General features: G+C 41.4%; 1 protein-coding gene across 2 annotated transcripts in view; it reads right to left on the bottom strand.

Annotated features, from left to right (window-relative positions):
- Positions 1–9,315: 9,315 nt before the first annotated feature.
- DLGAP1 (DLG associated protein 1) overlaps positions 9,316–21,027 on the bottom strand; it is a 296,685-nt gene continuing 284,973 nt past the window's right edge. For both annotated transcript variants that reach the window (XM_087707223.1, XM_087707224.1), the window contains 3 exons: positions 18,950–19,041; positions 17,223–17,375; positions 9,316–13,576 (listed from right to left, as the gene is read on the bottom strand). In XM_087707223.1, the coding sequence (XP_087563349.1) occupies positions 13,367–13,576; positions 17,223–17,375; positions 18,950–19,041 (455 nt within the window). In that variant the 3' untranslated portion in view covers positions 9,316–13,366. The remainder of the gene's footprint in view (positions 13,577–17,222; positions 17,376–18,949; positions 19,042–21,027) is intronic.

Here is a 21,027-nt window from a genome sequence, read left to right on the forward strand (position 1 = left end):
TTTATTTCAATCTGGTCTTTCATTTCGCTTAATTGGGCACTCTAAAAGTTTTCCTAAATTCTAAATTGTGCAGCTGCGGCCCCAAGGGACAGTTCTCTGCCTTGGGCGGTTGGGGAGGGCCCTGTGGGGCGTTTTAGCCTCCCCCCCCCCGTGGGCCCGGAGCCTCAGCCCTATCCCTGGGATTGCGGGGGTGCCAGCTCCAGGTTTCAACTGCAAAAGGAGCAGGTCTGCCTTTCAGAGTCGGGGTGAAAGCGGCTTCGGCGCCACTTGGAGCACACAAACCACCTGCGGAACCGCTGATCACTCCGGGCGGTTGCCGCTCTGCCAGTTTTTGCCTTGCTGTTGAGGGGGACAAGCGGGGGTGAGGAGAGTGTGCTTGGGTGCCACGTACTGTACTTGGCTCTCCCCGACTGTACTTTGTGCAGTGCCGGCCCCTGGAAGCCCAGCTGAGCCGCTTGGGTCGTTTGTGACCTCTCTCCCACGCACGGAGCTTCGGCGGCCATTTTGGCTGCCACCACGTGCACGGGGCCTCTGCTTCGGCCTGCAATGAGGGTGAGGCCTGGCAAGGGGAGTTTGGCCTAGTTCCCCCACAGGCTTTTAGACCCTGGTCCCGGTGGGGCCTACGGAGGCCCGTGTTCCTGCTTCCCTCGTCTGGCACGTGAGTAAGCTATGGACAAGGGAGTGGAGATTCCCCAGGGCCAGGTGGTGGGCTCGATCAGGAGTGATGAAGCCCTGGAGCCAGGAGGTGGGGCAGGGGGTTCCCCCCCTGGGATCCTTGGCTAACCAGCGCCCATCTAGGTCCTCCACCAGGGAGGAGGCCAGGCAGCATAGGGCAATTGAGAAGATGTTTGCCAGGGCAGAGAGGCAGGCCAAGTCAGCCAGGCCCTCATTCCGAGACAGGTCCCGGTCTCCTCTCAGGCCTATTTCTAGCCGGTCTTCCCCAGGGGGTTTAGCCCTTCTTCTTCCTCGAGCTCTCCCAACAGGCCTCAGGCCTATTCCAGGAGGAGGGGTTACCCCTCTCCTTCAGGTGATCCTTTGGAGGGTATGTCTAGGGGCCCCTACTCCTCTCGCAGGTTGGCGCCTCAGGGGCCTAGTTCTTCTTATGGTGATGCAGAGGATTTGGATAACCCCCCTGAGGGTCTTAAAAGGCTTATTTCTGCAGCCATTTCACGGGGCATTGCCCAGTGGGACAAGAGCTCCCTTTCTTCCAGGCATGGGGGGCTAGGCAGGGCCCAGTATCGTGCTTCCTCTCCTTCCATGGTTAGCGAAGCTTCGTTCTTGGGGGTGGAGAACCTCCAGGACATGGGCTTCTTGGATGATGGGAATGTGGGTCTCCCAGATGAGCCCTCTTCTGCGGGACTCTTTGTTCCAGCCATGTTCAAAATCCTCTTGGACAAGGCAAGGCAGACCACCAAGGTAGGGATGGGGGATACTTCGGTGCCCCCTCCTAGGGATCCTGACATGACCATGTTTTCTGCCATGGCCACAAACAAGGAGATGATTCCGGCTCCTCCCCTGTTTCTGGAGGTCTTGACCAACCAGTGAGCTCGGCCCTCCAATTTCTCAGCTCCTGGGAGTAATGACCGCCGGCACTATAACATGGAGCAAACCTTTGCTCAAGCCATTCAGCTGCCGGCCATTGACACCCCAGTGGCTGCCCTTGTTTCCTCCTCGCCGGTGGTATCAGGTGATGCGGTGGATAAATTGAAGCCGGAGGATAAGCGCATGGAGCTTACCTTGCGGAAGAATTTTAATGCCACAGCATGGGCTATCAAGTCCACGGCCTCGGCCTCCTACTTTAACCGCACCACTGTCATGTGGCTTAAGAAGCTCCAGGAGCACATTCCCATCCAGGACGAGCGGCTCCACCAGGATCTCTTCAAGATCATGGCGGCCTGCCAGTTCTCCGCTGATGCGACCCTGGACATGGTCAAGTTTGCGTCCAGTGCCTTAGCCACTTCTGTCACTTCTCGCAGGCTCCTTTGGCTGCGTCACTGGCAGATGGATAACAAGGCAAAGTGGAACTTGGCAGCCTCCCCTTTCAAGGGTCCCAATCTTTTCAGGGAAGCCCTCGATCCCATTCTAGTCAAGGATAAGGACAAGAAGAAGGTTCTTCTTTCTAATGCTAAGAAGCCCAAAACTAAGTCTCACCCTTACCGTAGGCAAAGGTAGAGGGCTGCGGATTACGACTATAACCAGCGTTTTTCTTCTTTCTGCTCTGATAGGCAGTTCCCCAGGTCATCCTTTCAGGACAGAAATCTTTTCCAGCACCAGTCCAGGCGGCCCTTTCGTGGAGGAGGCAGCTGTCCCTACCGAAGGGGAAGTGACTCGAACCTGAGTCATCCCATCGGCGGCCGCCTTTCCCTCTATGCGGATCAATGGGACGAGATCACATTGGACGCTTGGGTCCAAGCCATGGTTCGTCACGGTCTCAGGTTAGAATTTCTCTCCACCCCTCTGAACCTCTTCAGGTCATTCCCTCCGTCTCGAAGCCTGGAGCGCCGCCGCCTGATGGATCAGGCGATCACCCACCTTCTTGACATTCGGGCGGTGGAGGCAGTTCCTCTAGAGGAACAGGCCTGGGCCACTACTCCAACCTGTTCGTGGTTCTGAAGAGCACGGGAGGCTGGAGGGCGATTCTAGACCTCAAGCGCCTGAACCGTTTCCTGGTGTACAGGCGTTTCAAAATGTCCTCCCTCAAATCTATCCTTCAGGGCATCAGGAAAGAGGACTTCCTGGCTTCTGTGGACCTCACGGAGGCCTATCTTCACATCCATATTCTGCCCGCTCACCCCAGGTTCCTGAGGTTCTCGCACGGAACCTGCCACTACCAATACGGGGCTCTTCCTTTCGGACTGGCCTCGGCTCCCCGGACTTTCACGAAGGTTCTGGTGGCCTTGGCAGCTCTTCTACGCTCCATCCCAGTGCGGCTCCAATGTTATTTGGACGATGTCTTGTTTCAGGTGGGGTCGCTTCCTCAGGCCATCTCGGACCTTCGGCTCACCATTCGGAGCCTTTAGAGCCTATGCTTTTCGGTGAACTTTTCCAAAAGCCATCTTTCCCCCTCCACGCGGATTCTCCACCTGGGGACGGTCATAGACTCCGTGTTGGGGGTGGTGCGTCTGTCCCAGGAACATCAGAGCAGCCTTTGTCAACTGGCAGAAAGCGTTCGCGAAAGTCAGTTAGCTTCAATCCTCTCTCTATCACAGTTATTGGGCAGGATGGTTTCTTGCATCAGGATTGTCCCGTGGGCCAGGCTTCACCTTCGGCCTCTCCAGTGGGAACTCATCCCCTTTCAGAGGGGGCGATTGAGCAATTATCTTCGGACTCTCCGTCTCCCGGCGGGGGTCCAGGTCTCTCTGGGGTGGTGGCTTTCCCCGGCCATTCAGCAGGGCTGCTGCTTCTGGGAGCCGGACAGGGTGACTGTCACCACAGACGTGAGTCTGTTCGGGTGGGGTACCCTGGTGGGTTCTCGGATGGCTCAGGGCAGGTGGATGGCCGCGGATCTCCGCCACAACATAAATTGACAAGCTGAAGGCAGCCCACCTGGCTCTGTGTCACTTTCAATCCTCGGTGGAAGGGCGTCACATGCTCCTCCTGACGGACAATGTGGCCACCAAGGCCCACATCAATTGTCAAGGGGGGACCCACTCTCAGGCTCTCTGGCTAGAGGCTCTGAGGCTGGGCGCCTGGGCAGAGAGGCACCTGTTGTCTTTGGTGTCGGAACACATCTCCGGGCTCTCCAACATCCAGGCGGATTGGCTGAGTCGGGCGACTCTGGACAATGGCGAGTGGCAGCTCCACCCGTCGTTTCGGAGGATCAGTCAGAGGTTCGGGACTCCTCTGGTGGATCTGTTCGCCTCACCCACAAACTCCCAACTTCCTCGGTTTTTCACAGGTTTTCAGTCCAGGTCTGCGATGAGCATGGACGTCCTAAGGAGCAGGTGGCCCTCGGGCCTTCTTTATGCATTCCCTCCCATTCCCCTCGTCCTGGAGACCATCAGGAAGGTGGTGGTGGAGAAGCCCTGGTCATTGTGGTGGTCCCTAATTGGCCCAGGAGGCCCTGGTTCGCAGATCTGGTCCAGCTGTCGGTGGCCCTTCCATGGAGGATTCCTCGGGGGGAGGTGGTCTTGCTGTAGGGGGGCCTGATTCACCCGGAGCCCCAGTAGTTCCATCTGACCACCTGGCTTTTGAACAGCGGCTTCTGAGGGGAGCTAACCTGTCCTCCGGGGTCATTCGTACCATTGAGGCGTCTCGGCATCCATCGACGACCCACATTTACAATTCCACCTGGGCGGCCTTTGTCCGGTGGTGTTCTCCTCTTGCTATTTCTCCCGATAGGGCCACTATTCCTAACGTCTTGGACTTCCTCCAGAAGGGCCTTGACGGCGGACTTTCACAGAATACATTGCGCCACCAGGGGTGGCTTTGTCTTCTGTCCTGTGGGAGGTCTTCTTCCCTCTCCCATGTTCCCCTGATCAAGCATTTTCTGAAGGGGGCGGCTAATCTAAGGCCTCCCCCCATCCACAAGTTCCCCACGTGGGATCTTCCCCTGGTGCTCAGGGCTTTGATGGGGGCCCCATTCGAAGCTCTCTGGTCTGTTCATCTGTGGTTCTTGTCGCTGAAAGTGGTTTTCCTGGTAGCGGTTACTTCCGCCCACCGTATTTCGGAACTGGGCGCCCTGTCGTCCAGGGACGACCTTTGCCATTTTCACCAGGACAAGGGTGGTGCTTCGCCTTGATCCTACCTTCATCCCGAAGTGAACTCTCCCTTCCATAGGGCTCAAGAGATCGTCCTGCCCAACTTTTGCCCAGGCCTGTCCAATGATAGGGAGAGGCTATGGCATCGGTTGGACGTGCGCCGCGCTCTGTGGATTTACCTCCGGTGGACCGAAGGGATTCGTAGGTCGGAGGCCTTGTTTGTTTCGTTCCATCCGGGAATGCTAGGTTCTAGGGTGTCCTTGGCCATCATTGGCCGGTGGCTGTGTCAGACCATTATGGAGGCCTACGGGGTGGCTGGTCGCCCGGCCCCGTAGGGCATCACGGCCCATTCTACCAGGAGTGCCGTGACCATGGCGGCGTGGGCCACGAGGGCCCCATTTGAGGACATTTGTTGTGCGGCCACTAGGGCTTCTCCGACACCTTTCATCCGACATTATCGTCTGGATGCCTTCGCGTCTGCGGATGCATCGTTTGGTCGGAGAGTCTTGCAGAGGGTGGTGGCTGATGCTCCCCTTGGGTCCTAGTAGTTTTCTTGTTCTCCCTTCCTGGGACTATAGCTTGGGTATGTCCCACATGTGACCACTCCCTCCCTTCCTCTGGAAAAAGAACGTTGGTCTTACCTGAACGTGTCTTTTAAGAGGAAGGGAAGGAGTGGTCACGACCTGCCCTGAGTGTTCCGTTGGGGCCAAGGGGAGGGCCCAGTTGGTCCCAGGGGGGTTTGTTGTTGTTGTGTTTTGTTGTTTCAGTTCTATCGTTCGCCTTCGAGGAAACTGGGCCAGGATTGGAAGGCACCAGTATTTAAGTGTTTGCTCTCAGTCTTTGGACCAATCAGGCTTTGAGAATACCCACATGTGACCACTCCCTCCTTCCTCTTAAAAGACACATTCAGGTAAGACCAACATTCTTTTCCCCAAAGTTGGATTCATTGTGCCTTTCCGTTTATTCCACTTAAGTAATGCATGAAAAAATGAATTTAAACCTAGTGTTATTTTGCTTATGGAAATGTAAATTCTGTAACTGTGATATTTTATATCACTGCATAAACGCTTCCATTACTACATTGTGCAGGCATTCACAGACCGGCATAAATAGTTGGTTTGCATTTCATTTATCATTCTCTGGATCCAAATAGTTCTTAAACACAAATATATTACTGTAGACTTTATTTCATGTCTTGAAATAAAATCTGACATGTTTTAAGTCAACAAGTCATTGTATATGTACATAAGCACTAATCACTATGCAAATTTTTAGATCTGAAGAGCAGAGGATGATTAAGAATTGTTGCTTGATACACTCCTTGAGAAACTCCTAAACAATGAAGTGGTCATAGAAACGAAACTTTTAACACTTGCTTTTGCTAGCGCTACACTGCAAATCAAGTTCAGAGTACAATCGGTGGAGAACAGGTATTACAAATGTAACCTGCCGTTCAGAGATTTTTTTTTGCAATTGTTGTTTTGCAAAAGATGCACTACAGTATAGCCTAGAACACTGTAGCTGCAGGATGATAGATTGTGATTGGTGGATGTTAAAAAAATCCAGATGTAATTTGGGAATAGGAGACATGAATTACTCCTTTTTTAATCATGATCAGAGCAGACTCTAATTATTTTGGAGATGCTGGGTGTCTATTTAGTTGATCTATTTGAGATGATCCCTCTAGTAGATTCTTTGAGTTTCTTGGAGAAATCCTGTGGGAATTTTCTAAAGGCCATGGTGGACTCTACTATTGGGGCTTAGTTGTAGTTTCAAGCCTAGAGATGGCTCTTGCCGTAGTTATGATTGCCCCAGAGCAGCCTACGTCTCTTCACTGACAAGCTCCAAGCACTTCTTCAGTTTATTGAGGAGTTTAAGGCAATGAAGTTGAGAGGACACATATGGGGCATAGCTGATGAGTGTGTGTGTGGGAGAGAGAGAGAGAGAGAGAAGTGAACCTGACTGAACATGGATAAGGGTTGACGTTCAAGCTTATCTGAGACAGTAAGAGGCCTTATTTCTCTGCTTTTATTGCATTCATAGAACATCATCTAGTGAGACAGATTGACGTTGTGAGTTCTGAAGGAATTGAGTTCTCTGGTATATCAGCCCTGCTACTTGTAGCTTTGATTCTGACATGAAAGCTTTCAGGGAGCTAACAGGAAGCTGGGTTCAAGCAGTGCAAATTCTTCTTTCCTTGAATGAATATTTCTGCATGTCTTGAAAAATAACAAGGTGACCTCTTCTCAAAAAGCCATTATTCAACTGCTCAAGCCTAAATAATCTTTGATTTTTTTTAACCTTTGATTTTTGGAGACACTGTAGTCGGTCTACAATAGCAAATAGGCTCAGACAATTCTTCTGGATTGGGTTTCAGGCCAATCATGAATGTCAGTCCTTCAAGATAAACCAGGTTCAAAACAGAGACACCACAAGGATTCCAGGAATGCCTCTTCATTGATGTAGTTGCTTATAGAATTGGAAAGCTGTTCAAAACCTTCACTACCCCGCTTTTAAGAATAACAAGGTCAAGGTGGGATTGTTCTGAATCCCTTTCTCACACTTTTTCCTTTCCTTCCCAGAGCTGAGCAACTGTTTTATCTCACTTCCTTCTCAAGCTCAGAGGTAGATTGTTTTACGTTGTGTGTTCATGCAATATAAAGCAATCCATGCAGAGATCAGGATACAAGAAATATGATCTTCCTAGTCCTGTTTATCTATTAGTGGCATTCGTTGTATTATTCTGAACTAGGTATGAGTGTTGGGATTAGGAATGACTTTTAAAAATATTTGTTTAAGTGGGTGAATCAGAGAGGCAAGAGGGAGTTTGAACCATAAGAAATTCCACTGAGGGTTGCCACAAGATTTGATGCTTTCCCCTTCCCATTCCTCATTGAGTGAAATCATAAGCCAGCATGGAGTCGGGCATTATCATCAGGCTGATGACATACAACTTTGCAGCTAAACTGATCAAACAGGAGATGCAGCCAGTGTTCCAGTCACTGAAGGCTGATTGTATCTGGATTGGGAAAACAGGTTTATGTCCAATTTGCAGGGAGAATTGATTCATAATCTTGGGATCTTCCTGAGTCCTCAACTCCTGCTCAAACATTTCTTAACTGCAGCTAGGAGGCAATTTACACAGATGCACCTTGTGTGTCAATTAATGACTTTTAGAGAAATGGAAGTCCCTCCTCATTGTCTCTCGTGCCTTGGTCATCTCTTATGCAGAAACTACCCAGAAGTTTCAGATTGTCTAGGCAAAGCACTTCTTTGAGAGCCACACTGGTGGCTAGTTGCTCCCAAGTGCAATTCAGAGTGCTGGTTTTCACCTTAAAAGCCCTTCAAGGATCAGAACCTCAGAATCTTCAAAATTGCTCACTGTTTTTTCCGAACTGTAAGATCTAAAAGAGAAGATTCCCTCTGGGTCCCTTCTCCAAGAGTATGTGATCTGCATAAACCATAGAGAAAGACTTTCTCAGTTCCTGGCTGCTCCTCTCCCCACAAATGTGGAATAGCTTTGCAATGAAGATCAGCTTGATCTCTGCCTGGCTGAATTCTGAAAAACTATAAAGAGGGTTTTCTGTCATGTCTGTGATATTTGATTTGGTGTCTTTGATCTATTCTCTGGCGGGAATGTTGCATGGAATTGATTGTTAGCAAGGCCTAGGATATTTTAACATTGGTGTATTGTGCTTTTAATCTGGTTATTGCATATATGTGCCAGCCAGTCACTTATGATTGGAATTACATATGAGCTCAATCAATAAATAAGCAAGTGAATTAATAATTTAGATTACATAAACATTGGTTCATTCATACATGAAGGCAGATTTCTTAAATTCACAATCAAAATTCGAATGACTTTTGAATAAATGATGTATGGAGAATGAAAATGTGAAAACTAATGAAAAAAATACAAGGCTGTACCACATGTTAAGAAAAACTTCTGTGTTTTGCTAATTATGATAACTTTTAACATACACAGATAGTACCCTGTTTCCCTGAAAATTAGACCTCCCCGGATAATAAGCCCAATTGGGCTTTTGAGCGTATGTGCTAAAATAAGCCCTTCCCCAAAATAAGCCCTCTCCAAAAATATTGCAACACAGCAGCAGCCATGAGTTGACCACGCTCTTGCACCTCAAAAATAATAAGACCCCCCCAAAAATAAGACCAAGTGCTTATTTCGGGGATCAAAAGAAAATAACCCTGTCTTATTTTCGAGGAAACGCGGTACTACCAGCAGCCAACCAACCAAGCTAAAAGAGAAGGATTCCTATTTGTATTAGACACCTTTACACTAGTATTTTTATGCTCAAAATGATCACATCACTACTAAAAAGTATCTGAAACATGTTTAAAGATCTTCATGTCAGAATATATTATATATATATGATATATAGCATCCTCCCAAGGATTAGAAGGCTAAGGGGAGAACAAATGTTCACATAAGCCTTTAAAAAGCTAATCTAACATTATATCCTGTAGATACCCAGAAGAGGCTGCTGTTTACTCCAGACATCATACAACCACATCAAAAGCAGGATTTTCTTTTCCAAAAGGGAATAAAAATTTATATTGAAAAGCCACAGCTCTTATAAGCAGTGCATTATTTATTTTATTAATTTGCTCTTTTTACATTACAGGAAACAATCTATTTACATGTTTGTGTGTCCACATATCAGATAGATAGATAATCCTATGAAAAACTAATTCAAAGTGCCATATAATGCTCTCCAGCCTTTCCTCTAGAGTTTTTCAAACTAGCAATTTTGCAAAAAAACAAAAAAAGGGGAGGGGGAACAAAAATGGATTATCCTGACTGGGAATACAGCTAGAATGCATCTATGTCACTGATTTTGATTCACATTCTAGTAAAACTATGCATTATAAATTTTAAAAAACAAACTGTAAATTCATAAATATAAAATCCAAATTAAAGTGACAGTACATAACAAAACATTAAGGGGACACCCAATAAATAAATGGAAATATATTATAAATAAGATACTAACATTTACTTTTTTATATTAAAACGTTTAATCTTTTTCTTTATCTCTCATTACAAAAGAACAACAGTGCATTCTTATGTGTGTCTACTTAGAAGTAAAGCACAGATTAAGTGAGATTACTCCCAGATTAATTACAGTCCAAACTTGTATCCTACCAGGCTTCTCCAATTTGGCATTATGGTGATGTATTTGCCTAATGTGCTTGGAATTACTAAAAGATTTAGAAGTAACGCCAAAGTATCTGAAGGCGCCAGCTTGGGTAAGAGTATTAAACCATAGTGAATGGAAATAAACTCTGTTTTATTCAGTGACACTTACATCTAAGTAGACTTGCATTGTATTGCACTGTTAAAGGTTATTTAATGAAAGGTCTGCAAAAATATATATAATAAATATTTTAAAACTTTTGGTTTAAGAGGTCAACCTCATTTTTTAAATATCCCCTAATCCCAATTGTACTTTAAAACACTGATTGCAGCTTTTTTGCAGATATACAGACATTTGAATTAAAATAAGCCCTACAAAACCAATTGAAAGAATAAGACACAATTTAGCCAATTAAAGTTTCTAATTCCCACTGATTTCAATTGAAGAAATCTGAGGATGATAAGGTTCCCTGCAAAAATAAATGATTTGATTTTTTTTTCTATTTGCTTTGTACTGTATAGATAAAAAGGTCCACAAGAGGCAATCAGAGTAAAGTAGCAGCTCGATTTATAGACCTGCAATACCAAAGAGTAATCTGGGTGGCACTATTGTCCATTGCAGGACTGCAGTTTCTCAAATCCTTCTGTTACATGCAGATGTTCAATGTCTTCATATCTTCTGCATTTTTCTAGGAATTTATTCGAAGATATAATTGTTATGCCTACATCAAACCCAAATGAATAATGAGGTATCATGTTAACAAATTCCTTTAAGTTATGATGTGCAAATATATCTTTCCGAAAATATAAAATTAAGTTGTGATCCTCACCATTTTCTTCCCAAGGGTAATCCAAATAAAACAATTGACTACTTTGTAGTACATCATTGTTTGTAATCATATGGTATATGACATTGCTAGATAAATTGCCTTATCTTAACACATTTTTTTCAACAGCATTTCAGCAAATTTTTATACCTTTTTTATGGGATTCAAATACCACAGAAATAATATTGTTGTGAAAATAGATCTGTATGACATGTTTTGCACATCTGTGTATGAAGAGTCCAATTTTTAAAAAACATTTCTATATATAAGGGTGGCTACTGATATTATATAGACTGCAAACAATATGCAAGCCTTCAAATATTAAAAAGAGGCTATAAAGTAAAGCAAAAAACATTCTCAACATAATACAATTCAAATGTTGCAAGTCAGATTTTCAGTTTTGAGTTAACACTGGATTTTTATCCTTGCCTTTAAAAGTCTTAAAATATGAAATTATTAGCCCTTTACTTGTAAAACACAGCAGTGATATTTTGTGCCCTGTTAATAAATGTATAGCTTGGATATATCAATGGCTTTGAGAGGTAGCAAATTTTCTAGTGATTTTACCTTTTTAAAAAAGATTTCTATATCTGTTACCTCTCCCAGATTCTTAAAAAAAAAAAAAGATAGAGCCTAAAAATGATGCTGTATCATTACAACATTTTCTGGCATGATCTGTTAATATATATTCTCAAAGAAAAAAGGCACAAAAGAAAAAGCCAGCTTTTGAATGGTAATTTCTATCACTGCGAAATTGAACTGTGTAATTTTACTATCCAATCAGTTAAGAGTTTCATATTTGAAAAGTTTTAACCGTAAGCTAATTGAAAGCCAGCTTTGATAATACAGATTATAAATCACTCATTCAGTGTATTTCATTAGCACTAGATCACTTCTTTCTTGATCTGTCAGAAAAGTATAATTTTTCCATACTCGACATGGATGCCAATATGGGTAAAGTTAAATATTCAAATAAGAAATGACCCACAATTCTTTGCCCATGTGACTTGAGAGGATACAACTAAAAATGACATATGGTCCAGATCGATAAACTGATTTTGGCAACAGAATATAGATCAAATCTTGCAACTGAAACCAACACCTCATTAGGACATGAACTGTTAATTCTCTAGTGCTTTAAACATGCACATTAGTGCATGTTAGATGTTTATCTTAAAATTGTGGTGCTTGTGAAATCATAATGCTTTCTGCTAGTGTGACAGTTTGGTCAGATTGCATTCTGTAGTCCCATGCCAGGGGTTCCTTATTAGGGTTAAGCAGTGTTTCATATTTGGTTCCAAAAAGGTTTTTTTGTTTTAGCAACTCTAGAGAGAGCCACCTAATCCAAAGAAAAGACATGGCTGCTTTAAAGAGTCACAAATAAGTTCTATGTTTGTCCTTCCAATTGCTCTGAAGCAGTTTTTTTTAATCATTTCTAAAACACTGCATAGCTCTGTTGCCTATCAGTCTTTTTACCAAACAATCTAGCACTATGTGTAGACTACTTACTTTAAAACAGTTTTGTAAAGAAAGGTGTTCTCTATTTTAAAGAAGAAAGGGGAGTATGAAACACTTGAGATCAATGGTCATGACTAGTATACAACATGTATTTCATTTACAGCATTTTAGAAACAAACAGCTAGTTTGGAGATGTTCAAAATCTGAAAGCTCATCAAAGTCAGGAAATCAACAAATGATTTTCCCATTTAAAATGCACTCATTGTAAAAGGAAATGACAATATAGTACAATGTTAAAAATTCTTACTAATTGATTGGATGAAAATATTCCTTTAATCCAATTTTCACTCATCTTTTGAATTCATCTAAGCTTTCTTGTTATTGCCTTAAAATATTACTACCTTGGAAGATAGATTTTACAGTCTTCTCCTGATCAAAAAGATTCTAAGTTGAGCTGGAGGAAATAAAGTGAGGCAGTTTGTGCAGCTGCTAGTCTTTTCATGGGATGACGGACATTTCATTCCCATGACTCATTTGAACTTTTACTGCAGTACACCTATCTCCCCAACTTCTTCTAGTATGACAGATGAAAAGGATTATCTTGAAAGATCAAAATCATATGGCTCTGTTTCTAAAAAAAAATTAAATTAAATTAAAAACTAGTCATACAAAGAAATGATTCTGAGCCCAAGCTCCATTCACTATAAATGAGGAGGACAACAGAATCCTAAAGGTATTACCCTGCAATACTGGATTTCCAAAGTACCAAATAATGGAATATTGCTGTACACTACATAACAGACTACCTTTAAGGAACAAGGATGAGTAAATCGGTGCATCTATTGTACAGATTTCTGTGTGTGTGTGTGTGTGTGTGTGCGCGCGCGCACATACATGTGTGTACATGAGACAGAAAGGAAGAGAGGTGTTATTTGTGGGTGTATGGGATTCTTTACAAGAGGCATGGTGGGCAGTATCAGTACATATGGCAAAGCACTAGGCTGAGATGGGCAAACCTTTAGAAAGCAAGGGATGTTTGCAAAACTTTCTTGGAGAATTGACAGTTACACCACAGAAGTGTTAATTCATTGGGAGAGAAGAGAGAGATAAAAGGAAGAGGAGAGAAATACAAATACATATTGGTATCTCTGAGCATGGACCTAGGGCAAATTATACAAGAGATATTTCTTGCCATTAACAGTCCTCCTGGTTGGATCCCTTCATAGCCTGGTCTGGGCTTCGGGGATGTAAATCTCAATGCTTTCGGCGCTTTCAGTGGCTGAGTTCTGACGAACCGATGCAGCTCGTTTGGCAGCCATCAGCCGTTTCCGGGCCTCCTGACGCTGTGAGCTCTCCAAAGAGCGTTCCCGAATGAGTGGCACCTGACCTTTCGATGGCTTCTTTGGCACTGGAGGAGGGGCCCTTCTCTCCTGATCAAAGCAGAAGGTTAATGACATTATACAGCTTCTCAGGGGAAAAATTTAAAGAAAGGGCGGGTGGGGGACACAAACAAACTAGGATAAGTCAGTGGTTAGAAGATACTTGTTTATCTAAAGTTAATTCACTTTCTCTTCACTGAACTGGCATTCAAAGACTTTAAAAAATACATAATCTTAAGGCAAAAAAGGACGGCATTGATAATAGCACTAGTTCTCCATAGACATGTGGTGTCTGAGGTTCAAAAGGATGAAGCTCCCACCATTAAATATTGTATGTAGCTCCTGCTGGGCAATCTAAATTCCTCTTCTGGACATTCAGAATTAGAAAGGAGAGCATCTTTAGTACTGCTGCTTTGTACGATGTCATAAATCTATAAAGTCAGATTGTAATCAAAATCACCTTACACCTAACTATTAGTAAAATTCTTGGATTTCTTAATACATTAACTCAGCGTAATAGAATAATATGTGGTAGGAATGAAAGACACAGATAATGAGCACCAACCCTTTTGTATACAATATACATACACAAGACTAAATGGGCTTACAACATTTAAGACTTATGGATAGATTTCACACAGTCATATGAACTAGCAGCCTGAGGTTAGTTGCAAAATTTAAAAACAAAAATGAAAAAGACATGTGGTTGGTGGTGACTGACTATGGAATGTTGCATACTTTGGGTGCAATGTGCTTCTTAAAAGTATAGTATCGGAGTCAACAACCTACAAACTGAATTCAATTGCAAATTCAGAAGTGGGTGGGGAAAACTTAAAAAAGGAATTCTGAGAATATACGTTAGTAATTAGTTTGGCATCCAAAGATATCATGGTTAATAAACAGGAAGAAATGTGTATATATCCACATGATATACTGTATATATTAATATATCATATACATATATAGAAAGAGACAGAATGAGAGGGGGAAGGGAGAGAAATGTGGATATGTTACTTCTGGAATTTACAACTAGGATCCAAATAGGGCTACACAGTAATCTGGATTTGAAGTGCAAAGGAGCGCAGGAGTCATACAGCATGTATCCAGCCTTCCATAAATTACATGCATCCTTTCTGGGATTGCATAGTGGCTATGGGAGCCCAATAATAATGCAGTTTCTTTAAGGAGTTGTCAACAGATGTTATATTAGTGCCTGATGCACTCCATTTCACCCTTTCCCTTTTAAATTTGGATCCACATGTATAACCCAAAATATATCTCTGGTTTACGCAGACTCTATTTTTCCAAAAATTATATGGTATCTATCTTAATAATAATTTCCTAAATTGAGAATTAATTTAATTATGCTCTATAAGTGTCCTTATAATTTATTATTTTCTCATTGTTGATCAAAACAGTTCCTCATTGCTTGTGTTAATGGAAATGGATTTGTTTGAAACACTGCATTCGATTTGCATGCAAAGAATGAACTATGGTAGTTACCCAAGTTTAGGATGAAGGATAACAAGCGCAAATATAAAAACAAATTCACAACTTTTTTCATATTTTGCTTAAATAAGGAAAACAAGCAATTTAATTTAAATATTAATGTAGCCACACTTGGTAACCATGATCCACAAATATTTTTTTTTCACTACAGATTGAAACATCCTGATTTTTTAGTTCTGTTTAATTTACTCCTTTTGTTGAGTTTATCATTAAAGTAGTATCAGTTTCTTACGCTGGGGGAAAAAAAAGCTTTGCCCTATTTAGGTATCATAACATCTAATAAAAATAGTGTGTTTTAGGATCACCAATTTTTTTTCCGCAGAAATGTTATCTTGTGGGACTTGAAGAGGTAATCATTTATTTGTATTTTGGTTTGGAACAAGCAAAGAATGCATTTGCATGATGTTCTAATGGAACATTCTACAGTGTAAATCAGATGACCATGCTTTTCCCTACTGAACATTTATAGGTAAACAATTCTTTTACTTGACTTAATCATGCAGTATTTATTTGGGGGAGGGGGTCAATATTCAAAACTGGTTAAGGTTCCAGCATGGTTAAGGCATAACAAATGCAAGAATGGGTTCAACAAGACCATTCTTTTCCCTGGACTTTTTTCATATTCCTATGGCTAACAAAACAAAGATTCTGAGAAGAGTGACATTATGGAATGAAATCCCAATTATTATTATTTTTAAAAAATATCTTTTGAAAAAAATGTGATATCTACAGCACTTATTCGCATACTATTATTCTTTGCTTTAAAAATAATACATGAAATAGGCAGAATAGGCCAGAGTATAAACAACATTACAAACAGCTTGAAATGTTCTAAACAAACAGGTGCAAGGGGAACACTTTGTCCCTCTTTTTCAATTTTCTTTTATATGTGTGAAACTGAGTTTGTGCTTTTCCCTATAAAGGCATGGGCCTTAAAAATATTTGACTACATCAGTTGTTACAACAACAATAGCAAATTTCTCTTTGCTATAGAAATGTAGGTTTTTTTACTCATTGAAATAAACTTCCTGTTGTTCCGCTAGCTCTCCATCTTAAGGCTCCATGTTAGTTTTTAAGGGTAGACATTATTAAGGGCAACAGGGTAAGAATATATTAAAGCACTTCATTTAAATAGTACATTTTTACATTTCATAGTGGGAGAAAATATTTCAGAAGACTTTCATTTTTTCCTCATAATAACCTTTCCTTTCCTCCCCCCAACCTTCCCCAATTTAGGCCCCTGGAAAAGAAAAAGGAAAATGTTTACATACATGTTTTCATATTTCCATTCTATCTGTCAATTTGTACTGATATTATTGATGGGATATATCTCAGCTTTAAAATGCTTACTGATCCCTAGAGAAACAATGACTCCTTCTGACACTACTACTGAGAACAATGTGACATCACATACTAAAATCACCTAACATCCAGGTAAGTCTAGGAAAGAAAATTGAGTCTTAATTTGCCATCCTATTTAGTGCTTGAGTCTGGGAGACAATGGAAGACAGGGCCATGCTATGTTCCATGGGGTCGCAAAGAGTTAGACAAAACTTAGTGACTGAACAACAACAACAAATTAGTGTTTTAGAGTTAGAATTTACTGAATGAAATAAAAGAGGTGAAACCACCTATGAGGTCTCCCTCAAAATAAAGTAATGACACAAGAGATTTTCCAGGTAATATTTATGATGGCTTGATTGGCAAATACCCATACATTTATCCATGGGAATGGGGCTGGTTACCAAGTAAGTGCTGATAACAGTACTCCCCTAGTTTACTTATACATTTCATAGTGCATTAGTAAACAAAACTCTTACACTAGGCAGCACTGTGTACTCCTGTACTCTCTATATAATTTATTTTAATTGTAAGAATCAATATATGAGGCAATTTCTTCTAACAGTTGATTATCTAATATGATTATACGTTAAGTATATAAGACAAATGAGCACATTCCCATTTTTCACATATACAAGTTTGCCTTAAAAATATGCCTGAACATATTACAGATAATATTCCAGGTGATTCCTAACGTAAACATTTTCTTTTCTTTTACAATGGAATTAATCTGATATAAAATCCATTTCATGTTTTTAACATCAGTGAAGTATGTAGAGACCTATTTAATCTGTCCAGTATTTGTGCAGGGTTTTAAATGAAGCATACAAAATCGACAATGTTCTACCTTCTTGTCATGTAGATCCAGATGTTTCCAATTATTGGCCTTTAACTGATGAAGTTCATCAAATTTCATACTAATATTTTCTATGGACAACTGCAGCATATCCCAAAACCCTGCTAAATCTTGGGAGGCTGGTCTCGGGTGTGCGTTGGGATTCTGTGTGAGAGAAAGGAATAGGAAATAGAAATAGGAAAAACACACACACAGTCCTTGAAAAACTCAGGTGGAATTTTGCTTTTTATTTTTAATGATGTTGGCTATCTTACTGCATCTGATTCATATGGAATGATAATACAAGTTGATTAAATTAACTAAGCCATCATGCACTGAGGCAATGGCGGAGTCTTACAACTGTAATAGTTTCAGCACAAACAGTATGGATAGCATATGCTATAAGTTGAGGAAACATATAAATTGGCTAAATGTTTGGGGGAAATTAATTAAAACAATTCGGGGTGGCTCAGTGGCTAAGACGCAGAGCTTGTCAATCAGAAAGGTCAGCAGTTTGGCAGTTCGAACCCCTAGTGCCGCATAACAGAGTGAGCTCCTGTTACTTGTCCCAGCTTCTGCCAACCTAGCAGTTTGAAAGGAAGTAAAAATGCAAGTAGAAAAATTGGAACCACCTTTGGTGGGAAGGTAACAGCATTCTGTGAGCCTTTGGTGTTTAGTCATGCTGGCCACATGACCAGAGAGAACGTCTTCGGACAGCGCTGGTTCTTTGGCTTTCAAACAGAGATGAGCACTGCCCCCTAGAGTCGGAAACAACTAGCACAAATGTACATGGGGAACCTTTACCTTTACCTTAGTTGAAACAATCTTACTTTGGAATGAATGTTTTGGCAGCAATATGTTGCAATAATGACTATTGATAGTTTATACTGGTCATGTTTCCATTAATGCATATACAATTAGTCCTTGACTTATGACCATTCCACAATAGTTTGAAGTTACAATGGCTTCGGACAAAGCGACTTGCAGCCTGTCTTTGGAGTTACTACTATTGCATCACCCTGTGGTCATGTGATTGCAGTTCAGATGTTTGGCAATCAGCTTGCATTTATTGTTGTTGCGGCATCTTGTGGTCATATGATCACAATCTGTAATCTTCGCAGTGGCTTCCAATAAGCAAAGCCAATTGGGGAAGCCAAATTCGCTTAACAACTGCAGGATTCACTTGCCCTTGTGATGTGTTTAACAACCATGGTAAAAATGGTCATAAAATTTGGTCCAGCTACATGAATACTTGCTTAACAATTGCATTACTTAGCAACTGAAATTTCAGTCCCAATTGTGGTCATATGTTGAGAACTACCAGTACCAGAAACAGAAGACTAAAATATTCTGGCACATTCCTGAGCTTTCAATAATTTTTCAAATCAGTATTTTCTTATATCCACTTTTTGATATAGTTCTAATATATTTGTGTCCTAGACAGCATACTTTTGGTTACAATTAATGTAATTTTTGTTCCATACTGTGATATATTAGAATTGGAAATAAATGTTATAAACTCACTTCTCTAATTTATTTTCTCTAATCTTACAACCACCTCTTGGGAGAGGTGGTTGAAAGATTTTCTTCTTCAAGTACCGAAATATTTTGGCCAGCCTTAAATTCTTGCATTTGAGTTATGGGAAGAGCAACAGTAGCATTATACACGATTCTGCTTCAGACACTAACATATTTTTTGCATGCAAGTAATAAAAACACTGATAATACATGTTACATACCAGATTTTCTTCACAGAGTTCTCTGAATTGGTAAAATTTCTGAGCCATGAGAAGCTGAGCACTACCAACTGCAGTTCGAATTTTACCTAAAACTTAAAAATAATCAAAGCATAAGACACCATTGTAAAATATTAATGTAAGCAAATATTGGAAATATCTCTATTGTTACAAAGCCAGCTACAGATCTAGTTCAGGAATAAGAAAAGTGCAATCATATGCAGCCTGTGGCCTATGGGCTAATTTCAAATGCTGTCTGCAAGCTATCCATATTAATATCTGTGGGAAGAACATTTTTTCCCTTCTTTCATATGAGAGTGAGTGAAAGACAGAAAAGAGAATGGAGTGTCAGAAGGAGAAAAGGAGGAAGAGAGGGAATTACAGAAAGTGAGTAATTGTGTACTGCTACCCACTCCTGATAGTTCCGTGTCCAATGATTGCTTAAACTCAGCTCACCATTGATAACAGATTTCAATTAAGAAAATGCAGCCCTCTACGAGAAAAGATTGCCAATCCTTTCCAAATGCTACTACTAAAAAACCCACAGTTCATTTTAAAAGTGAACACACATTCCCAATCACCGGAACTCTCTCCAACATACACCAATTAGCAAAAGGAGGAATGCAAAAACAACGAAAACTCTCACATCACAAAAATAACCAGCACTGTGTTTTAACTTGGCCTATATACCTTAAAAATAATTCTATGGATAACAATGCTCCCACCTATGCAGATTTTTTTCAGTTGTGTTGCTTGTTGAATGATGACGGATGATAGAAACTCAGATCAACAATGTCCAGAGAGTCATGTGTAATCCTTCTGCTGTTTGTCATTGAAACAATACAGTAATAGGCCCAAAGATGCAAAATATTTAATCAAAACTGAATCTGTGCTGAGTTCCCCACAGGCAACATATGTTTGACTTGGCCAGATGCATGGACTTCTGTAAAGTAGTAAGTTGTATAGTGCCAAGTTAAACAGTTCTCTAAGCCAATGAAAAGGCAAGCCTATCTAGGATACTATGAGTTGTGAACATATAGGAGGCCCAGTGGCTTGGATCCTAAATTGCTTCGTGCCATTTTATTCCTGGAACCTCTCCTCCATTTGTAGCCCCCTGCACCTTATCATAGATTTTCATGGTCATTCACAATTGAAAATAATTATGTCCTTGATTCTAAAATATTCTCCAAATTTAAATGAGGTTTGAAAGAAATCTCAAAAGCATCTGTATTCACTTCTGAGACTCTTGCACATTCAGCAAAAGTTATGTCTTAGCTGCAAATGTTATGGCATGATTCTAAAATTGCACACTTGTATTAGTGGCAACTGAGTGTGGGTTAATAGATAAACGTTAGAATTCCTCACTTAGAGGATGTTCTGAGATGTTTAAAACGATAAAATATTGGGGGATGATCTTTATCACAGATATGATCCCCACTCCATCTTTTTCTTTATGAGAGCCATTATAGCTACTGTTGATAAATTCTGAGCACTATCACATAAAACAGATTAGATATGAGGCACCTGTGGCACCATGACAAATACTCTAAACAATCCCAAAAGATCATAAAATACTAAGGTAGCAGTCTTACATATTCCAACTGGGGAGTAAGTTTCACTGAACAAAAATCAATGGACTTTATGTCTGAGCCGACAAATGCCCAGTATATACATGCTTAGTATTAATACACAGATTATTATATATCTTTTCCTATGGAGGTCCTGGAAGCAGATTTCTCTCCTTAGACAGACATTAACACAAAAAGGAAACAACTGTGAAGAGGGAAATGTAAATTCACACTACACAGTACAGGGAATTCTACACATAACTGCCATTTTCCCATTATTGTTTGCAAGGGTTGCGTGTCTAATTCCCTAGGCACTGTGCTGAAAATGTACCCCTTGGTGTGTCTAGTCTTTTATTCGTACTAATGTGCAAACCACTGAAGTGAAAGAAGCCTTCAATAGGGGGGGAGGAGTTAATCGGAGAGCTTTCATGTGGTCCCCATTGTTATGAGAACCCTTCCCATTGCATCGACTTCAGAACAGCTGCCTCAGCTGGAGCTGAGCCATCTAACATT

This window comes from Thamnophis sirtalis, unplaced genomic scaffold (genome assembly GCF_051295495.1).
Source record: "Thamnophis sirtalis isolate CommonGarterSnake01/CBP01778 unplaced genomic scaffold, rThaSir2_p1.2 scaffold_2, whole genome shotgun sequence".
Classification (NCBI taxonomy): Eukaryota; Metazoa; Chordata; class Lepidosauria; order Squamata; family Natricidae; genus Thamnophis; species Thamnophis sirtalis.